Raw genomic sequence first — 15787 nt, 5'->3', positions numbered from 1 at the left:
GAGTGGTGGCACACATCTTTAATCCCAGCAGAGCCAGGCAGATCTCTATGAGTTCGAGGCTAGCCTGGTCTACAAAAAGAGTTTCAGGCCAGCCATGGATACACAGAGAAACTCCGTCTAAGAAAATAAAACAAAAGAAATTTACTTGGTTTTGCTTGATACAGGGTCACATGTTGCCATGGCTGGTCCTGAGTTCCTGGTCTTCCTGCCTCCTTCTCCTTAACTGTAGAATTACAGAGGTACACCACTGCACCTGACATTGATCTCTGTGTGGGGGTGTAGCCTCCTGCATGCTAAGCACATATGTTGGTGTCGCTAAGACTGATTAGTCTCGGTTTTGTTTTTGTTTGTTTGGGTGGATGGTTGGTTTTTGGTTTTTCGAGACGGGTTTCTCTGTGTAGCCCTGACTGTCCTGTACTTCTTTGTAGACCAGGCTGGCCTCGAACTCACAGCGATCCATCTGCCTCTGCCTCTGCCTCTCGTTTTTGTTTTGGAGGCGCAGGCCCTTTAGCCAGCTTAAATTAGTGTCGTCCTCCTGGCTTCAGGCGTTTCTTCCACACTGGGTTCCCTAGAACGACGAGCGACACTTCTCTGCCAGCCGAGTGGTTTTAGCTGCTTTCTTGGTAACTTATGAAATAGGTTTTTCTTCCACTTATTGCATTGTATCGCCTATTAATGTTAGTTTTCTCAAATTGGTTGCAACAACCTGATATTACATCCTTTCACAGGAATTTCAGATGACTGGTCCATACTAGACAGCTTCTAGTACTGCTTAGGGCACAAACCTCTGGATTTTTCTGTGGGTCTCTTGGTTGGGGGAATTGAGGTGGGGGGAGATCTACTCTAAATGGGGGTTACACCACTGTAAGGGCTGAGGTTCTAAATTGAATAGAAGAGAAAAGGTGAGCTGAGCATTACTTTCTCTCTGCTTCCTGAGTGTGGCCGCAATGTGACCAGGCATCGTAGGATCCTGCCAACATGCCTTCCCTCCCGTGATGGATGGTGCTCTCCAGCAGTGAGCCAAAATAACCCTTTCCTTCAGATGTTCTTGACATGTGTCACTAACGTTGGATCACCGATGCTGCCTCAGTAGAGGGGTCAGCCTTACCTTATCTTCTGTCTAGTAAGCTTGTAGAAGTCCCCCAGAAGAGCTGCACAGTAGGACTAGCTAGCTGATGCCCAGCCCTAGGCAATCTGAGTCATGACTTTACACCCTATTTAGTACTATCACTAACCTGCTAAGCTCAGAGACCCTTCCCCTCTACAGCAACCCTTTAATGTAGTTCCTCATGCTGTGGTGACCTCCAACCATGAAGTTGTTTTTGTTGCTACTGTAGAACTATAATTTTGCTATGGTTAAGAGTTGTAATATAGGCCAGGTACACCTTTAATCCCAGCACTAAGGAGGCAGAGGCAGGCAGATTGCTGAGAGTTTGAGGCCAGCCTGGTCTAAAAAGTGAGTCCAGGACAGTCAAGGCTACACAGAGAGACCCTGTCTTAAAAAACAAAAAGAAAAACAAAAACAAAAAAGAGGTTTTTTCCCCTGAAATCTGTCTAAGCACATCTCTCTGAGGATCATTGTTACTTCCAACAACTGCACTATAGGAATAAGGTTATTTTGTGGCTTCACTTTTGATCTTCTGTCTAAATATTGTGTAAACTCTGCTCCCCAGTTGTCCCCCTAAAATGTCAATAAAGTAGCTGACAGCCAATCCACAAGCAGGGGAGAGAACAGGGCTGGACTTCCTGCCAGCCAGGGGAGAAAAGTTAGGGAAATAGGGGATTGAAGGGGGAAGGAGGAAGGTGAGGAAGAAGGAGCTAGAGCCGAGGAAAGCTACACAGCACAAGTATCGCTGAGATGTTTGCTGGGAGTAAGACAAAATAACATAGAGGGTTAAGAATAGACTTAAACTGCTCTGATTGTGTTGTAAGGCCTTATAAACAAATCTAAAAGAATCTCAATTATTTTGTGATAGCCAGGTAAAGGAATACGCTAAAGAAACAAACACCATTTTATAAAAATAACTTACCACTACATAGGTTTGCTTGCTTTTCTAATAAGTCACTCCTAATATCTAAATTCATTTATGTCATTCATCATATAAATCAAACTTACAAGTTTCACCTGAAAGCCACACATGATGCTATAGGCCTGTGATCACAGACCTTGGGAAGCAAAAGTAGAGACCTTTAGCAGTGAAGGGGCCAGATGCAAGGCATAGCTCCACTCTCATCCAGAGCAGCCTGAGGGATTTTCCTAAGCTTTAAAAAAATACTTTTTAATTATTTATTTTATGTGCGTGGGTGTTTTACCTGCATGCACCATTTGTTTGTCTCGTGCCCATGGAAATCAGAAGAGGTTATCAGATTCCTTAGAAGTGGAGCTACTGATGGTTGTGAGCTGCCATGTGGGTGCTAGGAATCCCACCCAGGTCCTCTGGAAGAACAACAAATACTTTTTTTTTTTTAGATTGAGTGTCTCTGTGTAGCCTTGCCTGTCTTGGACTCAGTTTGTAGACCAGGCTGGCCTCAAATTCACAGAGATCTTCCTGCCTCTGCCTCCCAGAGTGCTGGGATTACAGGCATGCCCCAACGTGTGTTCAGCCAATACTTTTAATCATTGGGCTATTTCTCCAATGCCATAAATTTATTTTATTACTAATTTTGTGCGGAGTGTGTACGTGTGTATGCATAAGCACACACATATGCACATAAGTGTAAATGTTAGCAAGGCCACCACAAGGTGTAGGGCCCCTTAAAGCTGGAGTTACAGATAGCTGTGAATCACCTAACTTGGTTGCTGGGAACCAGGAAGTGCGTCCTTTCCAAGAACAGCAACCAAAGGTGATCTTGGTAGGATGTGTCTGTTTGTAATCCCAGCACTTGGGAGGCAGAGGCAGGTGGATCACTGTGAGTTTGAGGCCAGCCTGGTTTACAAAGGGAGTCTAGGACAGCCAAGGCTACAGATAGAGATCCTGTCTCCAAAAAAAAAAAAAAAAAAAAAAAAAAAAAAAAGACAAACAAAAAGAGCCATTTCTCAAACCCTCAAGTGCTGGTATTATAGGAGTGCTCCACCAGGCCTAACACTAAGTAGGGTTCTAGTAAGATCATTAAATGAACAAGCACAGTATGCTAGAAACATGGACACATTTTGTATTTTCCCACAATGTTTATTTGGCTGATTAGATGACTGAGGGAAAGGCAAGGCACCTGCCACCAAGACTGACAACCTCAGTTCCATCTCCAGATTCCATATGGTGAAGAAGAAAACTGACTTTGGAAAATTGTTCTCTGACCTCCTCATGTGTTTATATATATACACTGAAAGTAAATTACAAATGAATAAATATTTTTAAAAGTTAAATAAATTATAGAATAATGAATTTACTAGCCACAATGTTTTGTTGTCTGCATTTTGCAAACAAAATAATTTTGCCTGATAGCTGGCCTTTGGTAAACACAAGTTCTTTTTTTTTGTTGTTTGTTTGTTTTGTTTTTGTTTTTTGAGACAGGGTTTCTCTGTGTAGCTTTGGCTGTCCTGAACTCACTTTGTAGACCAGGCTGGCCTCGAACTCACAGAGATCCAGCTGCCTCTGCCTCCCAAGTGCTGGGATTAAAGGGAATTGGGAATTTTTTCTTTTCTTTTCTTTTCTTTTTTGAGACAGGGTCTCTGTGCATCCTTGACTGTCCTGGACTCATTTTGTAGACCAGGCTGGCCTCGAACTCACAGCAATCAGCCTGCCTCTGCCTCCTGAGTGCTGGGATTAAAGGTGTGCACCACCAAGCCTGGCTCAAACACAGGTTCTTATATTACACTATTACCCCTTAGGTCACATATTACACAACACACACACACACACACACACACACACACACACACACACTCAGTCAGCAGATGTCCTAGAAGGAAAAAGCCATTTCTTCACAGCTCACATCTCCTTCCTACTCCACTCAAGTCCCAGAAAGAAATAGCCCTTCCTAAAGGTCTTAATTTTCCCATGTTCACTTTCTGTCAGTCTGGTTGCTTGCTCTGTCTCTTGACCTAGGGTTAACTTTATTCAATCCTGTCTACAGAAAGCTCTTAGATTAAAGGTACGTGCTTTAAAGTAGTGAGCCACACTACTAGTACTTGTTTACAGTAAACAGAAAGGTCTAAGATCAAAGACAGCCATACCATAATTAGAAACAGGTTTTTACAGTTCACACAACTGGGGTTCACAATAAGATCAAATATCCTGCAACAGCTTATCTCACCGGTAACTCCAGTTCCAGCTCTCACTTCTGGTCCCTGAGGGCATCGTGCGTGTATGTAGTGCAAAGACATACATAAGGGCAAAATACCCATACACACAGAAGAATAATAAAACTTAAATGATCCAGGCTTCAGTTATATAAACAAATAACTCAGTGAAACCATGCTTACAATTAAATACTTTTCAGACTTTATTACCTCTTACCTAATCTTTGTTTTCCAAAGCACTTCCTGCTAATATGCTATATAATTTACTTCTATCAATATATTCACACTTTCCCCTCAAGCTCCTTAAAAGATCTTTCTTCTCTTCGTTGTTTCTTTGGAGGGAGGGAATATTTTGAGACAGGGTTTCACTGTGTAGGTCTGGCTGTCCTGGAACTCTCTGTAGTCCAGGCTGGTCTCAAACTCATAGAGATCCGCCTGCCTATGCCTCCCAAATGCTAAGATTAAAGGCAAGTATCACTGCTTGGCTTTTTTTTTTCTTTTCTTTTCTTTCCTTCGTTCCTTCCTTCCTTATTTATTTATTTATTTTTGGTTTTGTTTGAGACATGGTTTCTGTCTCTGTGTAGCTCTTGCTGTCTTGATAGTCATTTTCTAGATGACAGGTGTTGTAACATTTCCTATTTGATAAGTTAGCGAAATTCTTCCTCCCCTATCCAGTTATGAGCCTCCACACAAATAACGTACAGGTTAACACCAAATCACTGTTACTAAAAACAAAACTAAAACTCATTCCCTTTCAGGGAGCAATCCTCTAAGGATTTGACCTCTGTGTCTGTGTAACTTTTTCTAAACTACCACATGTACCTGTATTTCAAGAACAAAAACAGTTCCTATATTGGCAGTGCATAGATGGCAAAGTGGAATCTGTAAAACACACACAGCAAAATATTGTCCAGTTCCCCAGACTCACTATTAAACCAGAAGGCTCTAGGCCAGGTGATGAGACAGCTTTGCTCAGAGTCAAGCAGCCTCAATTTCCTTTTCATTAATAATCCATCTTATCCAAATTTCTAGGTTTGTTTGTTTTTCGAGATAGAATTTGTGTGTGTAACCTTGGCTGTCCTGGACTTACTTTGTATACCAGGGGCCTGGAACTCACAGTGATCTGCATGCCCCTGCCTCCAGAGTGCTGGGATTAAAGGCATATGCCACCACGCCCGGCTTTAATCCCGGTGCTTAAATTTTGTATTAAAATATCTTTATTAAAGTTCAACTCTACTTCATTTTTTAAAAATGGCTTATAAGACTAAGATGGCCCAAAAGCTGGGCGTGGTGGTGCATGCCTTTAATCCCAGCACTCGGGAGGCAGAGGCAGGGGATCACTATGAGTTCGAGGCCAGCCTGGTCTACACAGCAAGTCCAGGCCAGTCAAGGCTAACACAGAGACCCTGTCTGGGGGGAGGGGGGAAAGGCATGCGCCACCATGCTCCGCTCAAGTTTCCGGTTTTTAACGACTAAGGCATGCAAAGCGATTCTCAGTGTCCACAACAATTATTAGCTGTTAGGATAAAGACTCGTGCTGGCTCTTTGCTTTACGGAAGGCAGCCTATGCCTCCCTGCACTCTGGGCATGCGCAACAACCATAAATTGCAATGCCCTTCCCTAATTAAATCCCTCGAGGAAGGAAAGAGGGAACCGCGGATGTTTGTGTTTAAAAAAAAAACAAACTAGGAAGTGAGCGACACAGCAAGTTTAAGCGGCTCCCTTTACAGGCCCGCGGGTTTAGGTCTACCACACCGACTTAATCCCACTCCGCTCTGCGCAAGCGTCGGAACGCAGCCACCGCAGGTGGCGAGGGGGAGGGGCTAGTGACCTGCCGGCTTCTCATTGGCCCGGAGTCACGGAGGCGCAAGATTCATCCCCTTCCGGTCCCTGAGTGGTTGAGGGGGCGGGGCTAAACTAAAGCCTGCGGTGATTGGCTGGGGCCGGCTGTCAGTCTTTTCGCGTCCAGCGGCGTGCGCGGCGGGGCACTCGCGGCCTGGAGAGCAGCGGAGAAGCCTGCTGCAGAGAGAAGATGGCGGTCGCCGTGAGAACTTTGCAAGAGCAGCTAGAAAAGGCCAAAGAGAGCCTCAAGAACGTGGATGAGAATATCCGCAAGCTCACCGGGCGGGACCCGAATGATGTGAGGTAAGAGTGGGACGGAAGCCGTGAGGTTTGCGAGGCGCTCGGGTCGGAGCGAGAGGGCAGCCAGCCGGTTGTGGGCTGGATGGATGGGGTCAAGGGGCCTTTTTCCCCAAGTGGCGGCGGAACCCGCTTATCGGTTAGGCGGGAGACGCCATGCCTGCGCCCTCGGGCTCTGGGCGCGAGTGCTTGCGGAAGGAGAGCGAAGCTAACTGCGCGGCATGGTTTCCGCGCCGGTGGGAAGGCCGAGACCACGGCTTCCCGCCCTTGGCGCTGCGGGCCCGGAACTGCGCTACAAAAGCCCCTTTCCACCCCAGGGGGCCCCGCACCTAGGCCAGCACGGAGACCCGAGGGCGAAATGAGTGGTCGCCTCTTTCCCTGCTGGCCTAGGTGTCCCCTCCCTCCCTTGGGGTTGGTAGATAGGAGCTGATCCAGCCCTATTAATCTGTAGCGGTCTCGAGATAAATAATATTTCCTGTATACCCGTAATACTGGTCTTGGGCAAGCAAGGAAGAGTAATGTAACTTCTCGTTTCAAAAAAGTGGCTCTGAAACCATCAATTGAGACTTATTTGTGGTCGTTATTCCTTAGGGTATTACCACCACACTTGTGGAAGTACATGATGATGGCCTTGCATATGTCTACATAGGACTTTTGCACTGATTATGAATCTTTTATAGGCCCATCCAAGCCAGATTGCTGGCCCTTTCTGGTCCTGGTGGAGGTAGAGGACGTGGTAGTTTATTGCTAAGGTAAGATCTTTATTAGATGTTAACTAACGCTAAAATTTGTAAACTTGAAAGAGTTGTCATTTTGAACCAAACATGATCGTTAAATGATCTTCTATGTTTCTAATAAATGTATTGCAGAAGTAGAGTTTGGAGAATTTTGATTAGAACAATTTCATATACACTTAATTGTGTTTTTAAGTACTGTAAAGGCCTGAGAATATAACTGATGGGGGTGTTGTTCCCAGTAAGGGAAGGAGGCAACTTTTTCCTGTGGGTGCTTGCTTAATTGGAATTTGGTTTGTTTGTTTGTTTGGTTGGTTGATTTTTCAAGACAGAGTTTCTCTGTGTAGCCTTGGCTGTCCTGGACTCACTTTGTGGACCAGGCTGGCCTCAAACTCACGGTGGTCCGCCTGCCTCTGCCTCCCAAGTGCTGGGATTAAAGGCATGTACCACCACTGCCTGGCCTGGAAGTTTTTTGTTTTGTTTTTAATGAAATCAACCAAATTCTTTCACCACCTGGAAATACCAACTTATCTAATGTTTCTCAAGCCTATATTGGATGTTTTTCAACTGCAGGCGTGGATTCTCAGATAGTGGAGGAGGACCCCCAGCCAAACAGAGAGACCTGGAAGGGGCAGTCAGTAGGTATGTGTTCAAAGGCTTTCTGAAGCATCAGTGTGTGCCTTGTTTTCTGGGACACTACAGGTATCTGTCTCATATTAAGATTTATTTCAACTGGGCTAGCCAGCATCTTTTTAAAAAATCAGTAAGATTGGAAGAAGTAATAACACTTTCTGTTTTGTACTTTGAAAAACACTGCGAAATGTTTGGGTGTGATAAGAAAGCAGAGTTTGGTTTTAGTTTTCACTGATGAGAAATGGTAAACTCAGAATGTGGCATGTCGAGATTCGTCCTAGGATACTTGTTTGCCTTTGATTCTGCAGTGATCATTTAAGTTATTTTTCTGGTGACAGGCTGGGTGGAGAGCGTCGGACAAGAAGAGAATCACGCCAGGAAAGTGATCCAGAAGACGATGATGTTAAAAAGGTACGGAAATTAAATACTAGAGGATAAGCACAATTCTGAGTGTGTTTTGAAGAGCGTGTTACCCAAGCGCAGGAAGTCATGATACCCACTTCTCTTCCAGCCAGCACTGCAATCTTCAGTTGTAGCTACCTCCAAGGAGCGCACGCGTAGAGACCTTATCCAGGATCAAAACATGGATGAAAAGGGAAAGCAAAGGTATCTGCACTACCTGTCAGATGATAGAGTATTAAGATAAGTTGCAGAGTCAAATGCTTATAGGATCTCTTAGAAAATATTGAGCTTGATGTAGGTCATGTAAATGTTGATTTCCTATTTCTCTTTCTTAGGAACCGACGAATATTTGGCTTGTTGATGGGCACCCTTCAAAAATTTAAACAAGAATCTACTGTTGCTACTGAACGGGTATTTGTACAATTTTATTTATTTATTCATTTATTTCTGCCTCATATAATTATTACCAAAAAGGGGACTGTTTCTTTAAAACAAACAAACAAAAAAAAGCGTGTGAGGTTCTCCTTGGCTCTCTGATGAGGGCTTTGGCGATGCTCTGAATGAGCTGGTGCTCACCATGTAGGCAAGGCGGCCTTGAGCTCTTCATTCTCTTGCCTCCGCCTTGCAAGTGCTGGGATTAAAGGCCTGTGCCTCCGCTGCCCAGCCACCTTTGAGTTTTTGAGATGGGAGTTTTACTGTGTAAACCAGGCTAGCCTCAGACTCTAGAGATCTGCCTGCCTCTGCTTCCTGTGTGCTGGATTCAAGATGTGGGCTACCGAACCTGGCTTTTTCATAGTTTTTTCCCTTTAATTTATGTGTGTGTTGCCCATATGTATGTCTGTTCCCTCTGTGTACAGTGCTGTGGCGGCCAAAAGAGTGTGTTAGAGTCCCCTGAGGCTAGAGTCACTGAGCTGTGAGCTGCTCTGTTAGTGCTGGGAATCAAACACAGGTCCTCTCGAAGAACATTTGGTGTTTTTTAAACCACTGAGCCATCTCTCTAAACTGTGGGGTTCTTTTTTTTTTAAGACATTGTCTTACGTAGCCCAAGCTACATAATGTATGTATGTAGGCACATGTGTTCCATGTTGTTTTATAGAGATAAGAGAGAAACTTGAATGTGGCCCGAGAGGATTGAAATTCAGTTATATCTACTAATCTATTTCACCTGCCCCTGGTCTTGAACTCTTAATGCATAGATATCAGTGATATGCTGAAATTATGGGTCTGTAACACCTTTTCCAGTTTAAAGGCTCTTTAAAGATTTATAGTAAGGGGCTGGAGAGATGGCTCAGAGGTTACGAGCACTGGCTCCTCTTCCAAAGGTCCTGAGTTCAATTCCCAGCAACCACATGGTGGCTCATAACCATTTATACTGAAATCTGGTGCCCACTTCTGGAGTGTGGGCATACATGCAGGTGAAACACTGTATATGTAATAAATAAATTTAAAAATATATATTCATGATAGGAATCGGTCTCAAAAATTCTTGTCTCAGGCTAGAGAGATGGCTCAGTGGTTAAGAACATGGCCTGCTCCTCTAGAGGACACTGGTTCAATTCCAGCACCCATATGGCAGCTCTAATTTTACACAGCTGTCTGTAATTTTAGTTGTAGGGATCTATCACACCAGGCATGCACTTGGTACACATATCTGTGCATGCGGGCAAAATACTAACACACATAAAATAAGAATAAATAAATCTTTAAATATCTTGGGGAAAAAGTTCTTGTCTGGGGAAGAGTTGTTCAGTTGATAGAGTCCATGCTTGGAATGCTTAAGGCCCGATGTTCAATTCCCAGTACAGCCCTGCCCCTCCCACTATTACCCCTAAAAAAGAAGAAATTTTCTTTAAAGACCACAGTAATACAAAGTAAAATCTAAGGAAACACTTAAAACCTTCAGAAATCGTTTTTATCTGGCTTTAAAAAATCATTTTGATGTTCTTTGTATTGTTATAAAGAGCCTGAATCTGTAAATATTGAGAACATGGGTTCTGGACTATGCTATAACAGTCTCATTTTGTAGTCTTAGGCAAATCCTAATTACTTAGGTATTAAGTTTTGCGGCTATCTTTTTATATTTACATTTACTTATGTGGTAGGGACATGTCTATTTAGTGAGGTCAAAAAACAGCTTTTGGGAGTTGAGTCTACCTCCAAAATGAATTTGGGGATCGAACTCAAGTTATTGGTATTTGTTGGTATTCACCTTTACCCGTTAAGCCTGCTTATTGGCTCTGGGTCTCAGATTTTCCTTCAAACAACAGGGTTGGGGTTTTGCAACTAATTTAAGGATTTGGTTCTGTTTTTGTTTTGTTTTTCATTAGGGTCCCATGTAAGCCAGCCTGGACTTGACTACTATTTGTAGCTGAGATGACCTTGAGCAATTGGTCTTCCTGCCTCCTACTCACATACTAGAGATACAGATGTTAAGGGTTGTAATTGAGTCTTATTACATATCCAGAGAAGGAAACATGGACACGCATTTGATAACTTGGGCTGACATGTTTATTAGATTTAAATTCTGGTCTCATGATAGAGCAGTATGTACTCCAAACTACTGAGCTACCTCTAATGTGTATCTCATATTTGAAGAAAGGGTTTAATACAGACAGGAAAATACAACTAATTACTTCTTAAATTAGGACTTTTATAGGATGTGGTAGTGAATGTATTTAATTTCAGGAGTGTTGTACCTGAGGCTAACCTGGACTACCTAGCAAGACTCTGAAAAGCTAGTTGTTGCTCATCAATAGTGTTTAGGAGCTAGAGGCTGATGGAGCCTACTTGGTCTACATAGTCGGAGACCAGACTGAGCCACATGAGAGTCTATTTTTTAAAAAAATACTGAACTTCCATCACATCTTGTTATTTGGAAAGATTAAGATTGTTGAAGGAGTTTTTTTCTTCCCTTCCCCAACCTCCAAGAATAATGATTCATGAGATTCATTAAATATTATTTTACAAATACCTAGGCCATATAGCTGGTTTCTTCTCTTATTAGCTCATAACTTAAAATAACTACTTTTTACTAATTTAAATTCTGCCACGTGGCTGGTTACCTGGGCTCATTTACTGTGCGTTTGTCCTCTTCACAGCTTGCCAGCTAAATTTCCCCACGTCTGGCTCTATCCCAGAATCCTGCCTGCTGGGTGTTCTACCTCCCATTTCCTGCCTAAGCTATATGCCACCAGATTCATTATTGATGGATACAGTACACAAGCTATTTCTTTCACAGAAGATCCTCATATACCACTTTTGGTCAAATGCCTACCATGCAAACATGAGAGATCCCTAGAACCCATGAAACTAGAGAAGTAGTGGTGAGCACTTGTATTCCCAGTGCTGGTAGTAGGAGACAGAGGATTCCTGGAGCTCAGCAAGTGCATTTATCCAGGGAACCATCTAGCAGACTTAGGTTGAGTTCTAAGTAAATTTTTATGATGCAGTGGAATGCTATGGCTAGTAACTTTAAAATGCAGTCAATCCTACCTAAATACAAAGTTCAAATTCCTAATACCCGAAAGTGACACAGTTAAAAGTGTATAAGTAAATTTGCTTAGGAAAATTTAACTTTCAGGTAATCAAGATATGTGCTTTTACTATAATTGAATTAAAACTAAATAAACTTTTGTTATCTTTCGCTTACATACTAAAGCAGACTGCTTATTTTTAGCAAAAGAGACGCCAAGAAATTGAACAAAAACTTGAAGTTCAGGCTGAAGAAGAGAGAAAGCAGGTTGAAAACGAGAGAAGAGAACTCTTCGAAGAGAGACGTGCTAAACAGACAGAACTGCGGCTTCTGGAGCAGAAGGTTGAGCTTGCACAGCTGGTAAGCAGTGTTGTAAATCCTCAATTAGATAATCCTTCTTGTTTACAGAACACTGATCTTTTTACCATTTCCTTAGCAAGAAGAATGGAATGAGCATAATGCCAAGATAATTAAGTATATAAGAACCAAGACAAAGCCCCATTTGTTCTATATTCCTGGAAGAATGTGTCCAGCTACCCAAAAGCTAATAGAAGAGTCCCAGAGAAAAATGAATGGTAAGTATAGAAGTCCTGGTAAAGTGGCACATTTATATTACCCATTTTTTTAGAAATTATTTTCTAAAAGATTTATTTATTTGTTTTATGTATGAGTGCTCTATCTGCATGTATGCCTGCATGCCAGTAGAGGACATCAAATCCCAGTATAGATGGTTGTGAGCCACCATGTGATTGCTGGGACTCAAACTCAGAACCTCTTCAAGAGCAGTCAGTGCTCCTAACTATTGAGCCATCTCTCCAGGCCCCTAGAAGAAAAATTAATATTCCATTCTTGGGTTGTTGCTGTTGTTAATGATATTCTGAAATTGATAATAGCGTCAAGGTCCAGGAGCATTTTCTGCAGAATTGAGTTTAACCTGAAACTCATAGGTGATCATTATATGTATAAATACTGTAAGATTACTTTGTGTTTTATAATCTTAGTAGACACAGATGAGCGCTAAAGAAATAAGGCAGAATAAACTTAAGTTCACATGAAGGGCTAGACACTGGTAGGCTGGTGATTGGGCATTTTGTTGTTCCTAGGAACAGAAAAGTTAACTATAACAGTGGTTCTGCTTCAAAGAGATTTTTTGCTAACCTTCATCTAGCATAAAGTTCAGTGGCAAAGGTGTCCCTGTAGATGTCCCGGTTTATATGATTATAATTCCTTGTTATGTAGGTGACCTATGGATATTTGCATTAAGACCCTCTGTTCAGTTCCCAATACTACCTCCTTGCACAGCCGCCCCCCCTCCAAAAAAAAAAAACAGCCTAGAGGTACAAAAAGATGATTAGTGACAGTGACAATTTTTGTCCTGGTATAAAATTGATATTTTGAATTCTCTTAACTGTTGTAAGTTTTTTACATGTAAATTTTTATTGTTTAGCTTTATTTGAAGGTAGACGCATCGAATTTGCAGAACAAATAAATAAAATGGAGGCTAGGCCTAGAAGACAATCAATGAAGGAAAAAGAACATCAAGTGGTGCGTAATGAAGAACAGAAGGCGGAACAAGAAGAGGGTAAGGTGGCTCAGCGAGAGGAAGAGTTGGAGGAGACAGGTAATCAGCACAATGACGTAGAAATAGAGGAGGCAGGAGAGGAAGAGGAGAAAGAAGCAGGTGTAGTTCATAGTGATGCAGAGAAAGAGCAGGAGGAGGAGGAACAAAAGCAGGAAATGGAGGCTAAGATGGAGGAGGAAACTGAGGTAAGAGAAAGTGAGAAGCAACAGGATAGTCAGCCAGAAGAAGTTATGGATGTGTTAGAGATGGTTGAAAGTGTCAAAAATGTTATTGCTGAGCAGGAAGTAATGGAAACTAATCAAGTTGAAAGTATAGAACCTTCAGAAAATGAAACTAGCAAAGAACTGGAGCCAGAGATGGAATTTGATGTTGAGCCAGATAAAGAGTGTAAATCTCTTTCTCCTGGAAAAGAGAATATTAATTCTCTGGAAGTGGAAAAGGAGTCTGAGGAAAAGGAGGAAAAAGAAGATAAAGAACCTGAGCCCCAACCTGAGCCTATGTCTCAGCCTCAGCCCCCACCTCAGGCCCTGCCCCAGGGCCAGCCCCATTCTCAGTCCCACTCGCAGCCCCAACCTGTACTCCAGTCCCAGCCTCTCTCTCAGCCTGAGACATTGCCATTAGCTGTTTCGCAGCCTCCACCTCAGGTTGTTCAGGAGCAAGGGAATCTACTACCTGAGCAGAAGGATTTTCCTGTAGAGTCTATAAAACTCCCTGAGGTGCCTGTAGAGCCAGTCTTGACAGTACATTCAGAAAGCAAAAGCAAAAATAAGACTAGGAGCAGAAGCAGAGGTCGAGCAAGAAATAAGACAAGCAAGAGTAGAAGTCGCAGCAGCAGCAGCAGTAGTTCCAGTAGCAGCTCTACCAGTAGCAGCAGCGGGAGCAGCACCAGCAGTGGCAGTAGTAGTAGTCGAAGCAGTTCCAGCAGCAGCTCCAGCACAAGTGGGAGCAGCAGCAGAGACAGCAGCAGCAGCACTAGCAGTAGCAGTGAGAGTAGGAGTCGGAGTAGGGGCCGAGGACATAACCGAGATAGAAAGCACAGAAGGAGCATGGACCGGAAGCGAAGGGACACTTCAGGACTAGAAAGAAGTCACAAATCTTCAAAAGGTGGTAGTAGTAGAGATGCAAAAGGATCAAAGGATAAGAATTCCCGATCTGACAGAAAAAGGTCTATATCAGAGAGTAGTCGATCAGGCAAGAGATCTTCAAGAAGTGAAAGAGACCGAAAATCAGACAGGAAAGACAAAAGGCGTTAATGGAAGAAACCAGGCTTCCTTAGCCTATTCTTTGCAGCAGAAGATTTCTTGATGAGTAAAAGGATTACCTTGTAAGGAGGATGCTGCCTTAAGAATTGCATGTTGTAAAAATTCTTTTTGGAAAATACAGACTGTTTGTTTACCAGACATTCTTGTACTTTTTGCATAATTTTGTAAGAGTTATTTATCAAAATTATGTGAGGTTCCAAAATATGTAAAAATAATAATAATAAAAAAGATTAACATCCTTTGTCATCTTTTTTAAATACCCTATTACTCTTTAGTCAGAAGCTGTATATTTTAATAGGTAAATCTTTAAATTGTTCCTTTATGTTCTGTATCATACATTGCTTTTGTAGAAATAAATGTGCATCTTTCATTTTTTTGGGATGTCCTTGTTGGCACTTGTATAATAAATATCTTTATATCATTTTCAGTTTTTGTCACAAGATACTGAACATGATTAGGATGTTTTTGAAGGTTTCATCACTTTGATTTGCCTAAAAACAGTTGTTTTGAGTTACCAGGTTTTTTTTATAGCTTTAAAAACATTTAATTCCTAACATACAGTTCTTAGTCTAAGCATTTTCCTGTTTTTCATTTAAGCCAGTTCAGTTGGTAGATAACTTAAACAGTATGATTTGGTTGTCATTTGATGATTATAGAACATCGTTCTCTTGTCCTCACAGCTGCTTGTGTGATAACAACATAGTGAATAATCTGTTATAGTTATCACCTCCTGGGTGGTGGGGGGTAAAAGTATCTTCTAAACTTGGTTTTTGAATTTGTGGTCTGGTCTTTTCTGTTGGCTATAACTGAAACTTGCCAATCTGTGTTTTAAAGAATTTTCGTTTAAGGAAGTATTGTATGAAAGTTTACACAATGAAGGAAGTTCATCTAAACTTGAATATGTAAACAATATAACACACAAGTGTACCAAGTGATTATTAACTTTGTTGTTCTTAAATTTGTATGGACTTGCAGTATCTGTTGCCCATTACTATATATGTGCAAATAAATGTGGCTTAGACTTGTGACTGTTTAAGAGTAGTACTTGTATTAACATTCTTGGTGCATATGAGACCATTTAAATGGCAATGTTTTGCGTTGAGTTTATATTTTAATATTGTAGCTTTAGCTTGATTTTAAATATTCACTATGACATCTACAAGTAAATGGTTTGAGTGAAAAATGAACAAACATCTTCATTTAGTTTGTGTCTATACAACCCATGTGTTAAAGTAAATGTGAAAAGAATCCTCTTTTAAAATCCTTCTCTTGGGTCAAACAAATGTCAAACTACAGAACCACCTATAGCCATAAGCCTGTTCA

At 41.9% G+C, this 15787-nt stretch overlaps 1 protein-coding gene across 1 annotated transcript; it reads left to right on the top strand.

Moving 5' to 3' along the window:
- Nucleotides 1–6206: 6206 nt before the first annotated feature.
- On the top strand, nucleotides 6207–15490 carry PNN (pinin, desmosome associated protein). The gene is made up of 9 exons (XM_084791377.1): nucleotides 6207–6385; nucleotides 7060–7131; nucleotides 7687–7755; nucleotides 8085–8157; nucleotides 8258–8352; nucleotides 8484–8559; nucleotides 11825–11980; nucleotides 12057–12195; nucleotides 13068–15490. Exons 1-9 carry the CDS (start codon nucleotides 6273–6275, stop codon nucleotides 14453–14455), a joined length of 2181 nt encoding a protein of 726 aa, XP_084647503.1. The 5' UTR covers nucleotides 6207–6272; the 3' UTR covers nucleotides 14456–15490.
- Nucleotides 15491–15787: the final 297 nt, after the last annotated feature.

This window comes from Acomys minous, assembly GCF_964271855.1.
Source record: "Acomys minous genome assembly, chromosome: 8".
In the NCBI taxonomy this organism is placed as follows: Eukaryota; Metazoa; Chordata; class Mammalia; order Rodentia; family Muridae; genus Acomys; species Acomys minous.
The sequence above is the reverse complement of the archived record's forward strand: the minus strand, read 5'-3'. Positions and strand labels throughout refer to the sequence as shown.

What these genes read in the sequence shown, in the direction of transcription:
- PNN (XM_084791377.1), top strand. Translation starts at nt 6,273, where the DNA reads ATGGCGGTCGCCGTGAGAACTTTGCAAGAGCAGCTAGAAAAGGCCAAA. An exon ending in GATGAAAAGGGAAAGCAAAG is followed by an intron (nt 8,353 to 8,483) that starts GTATCTGCACTA and finishes TCTCTTTCTTAG; the next exon opens with GAACCGACGAATATTTGGCT. An exon ending in AGGTTGAGCTTGCACAGCTG is followed by an intron (nt 11,981 to 12,056) that starts GTAAGCAGTGTT and finishes CCATTTCCTTAG; the next exon opens with CAAGAAGAATGGAATGAGCA.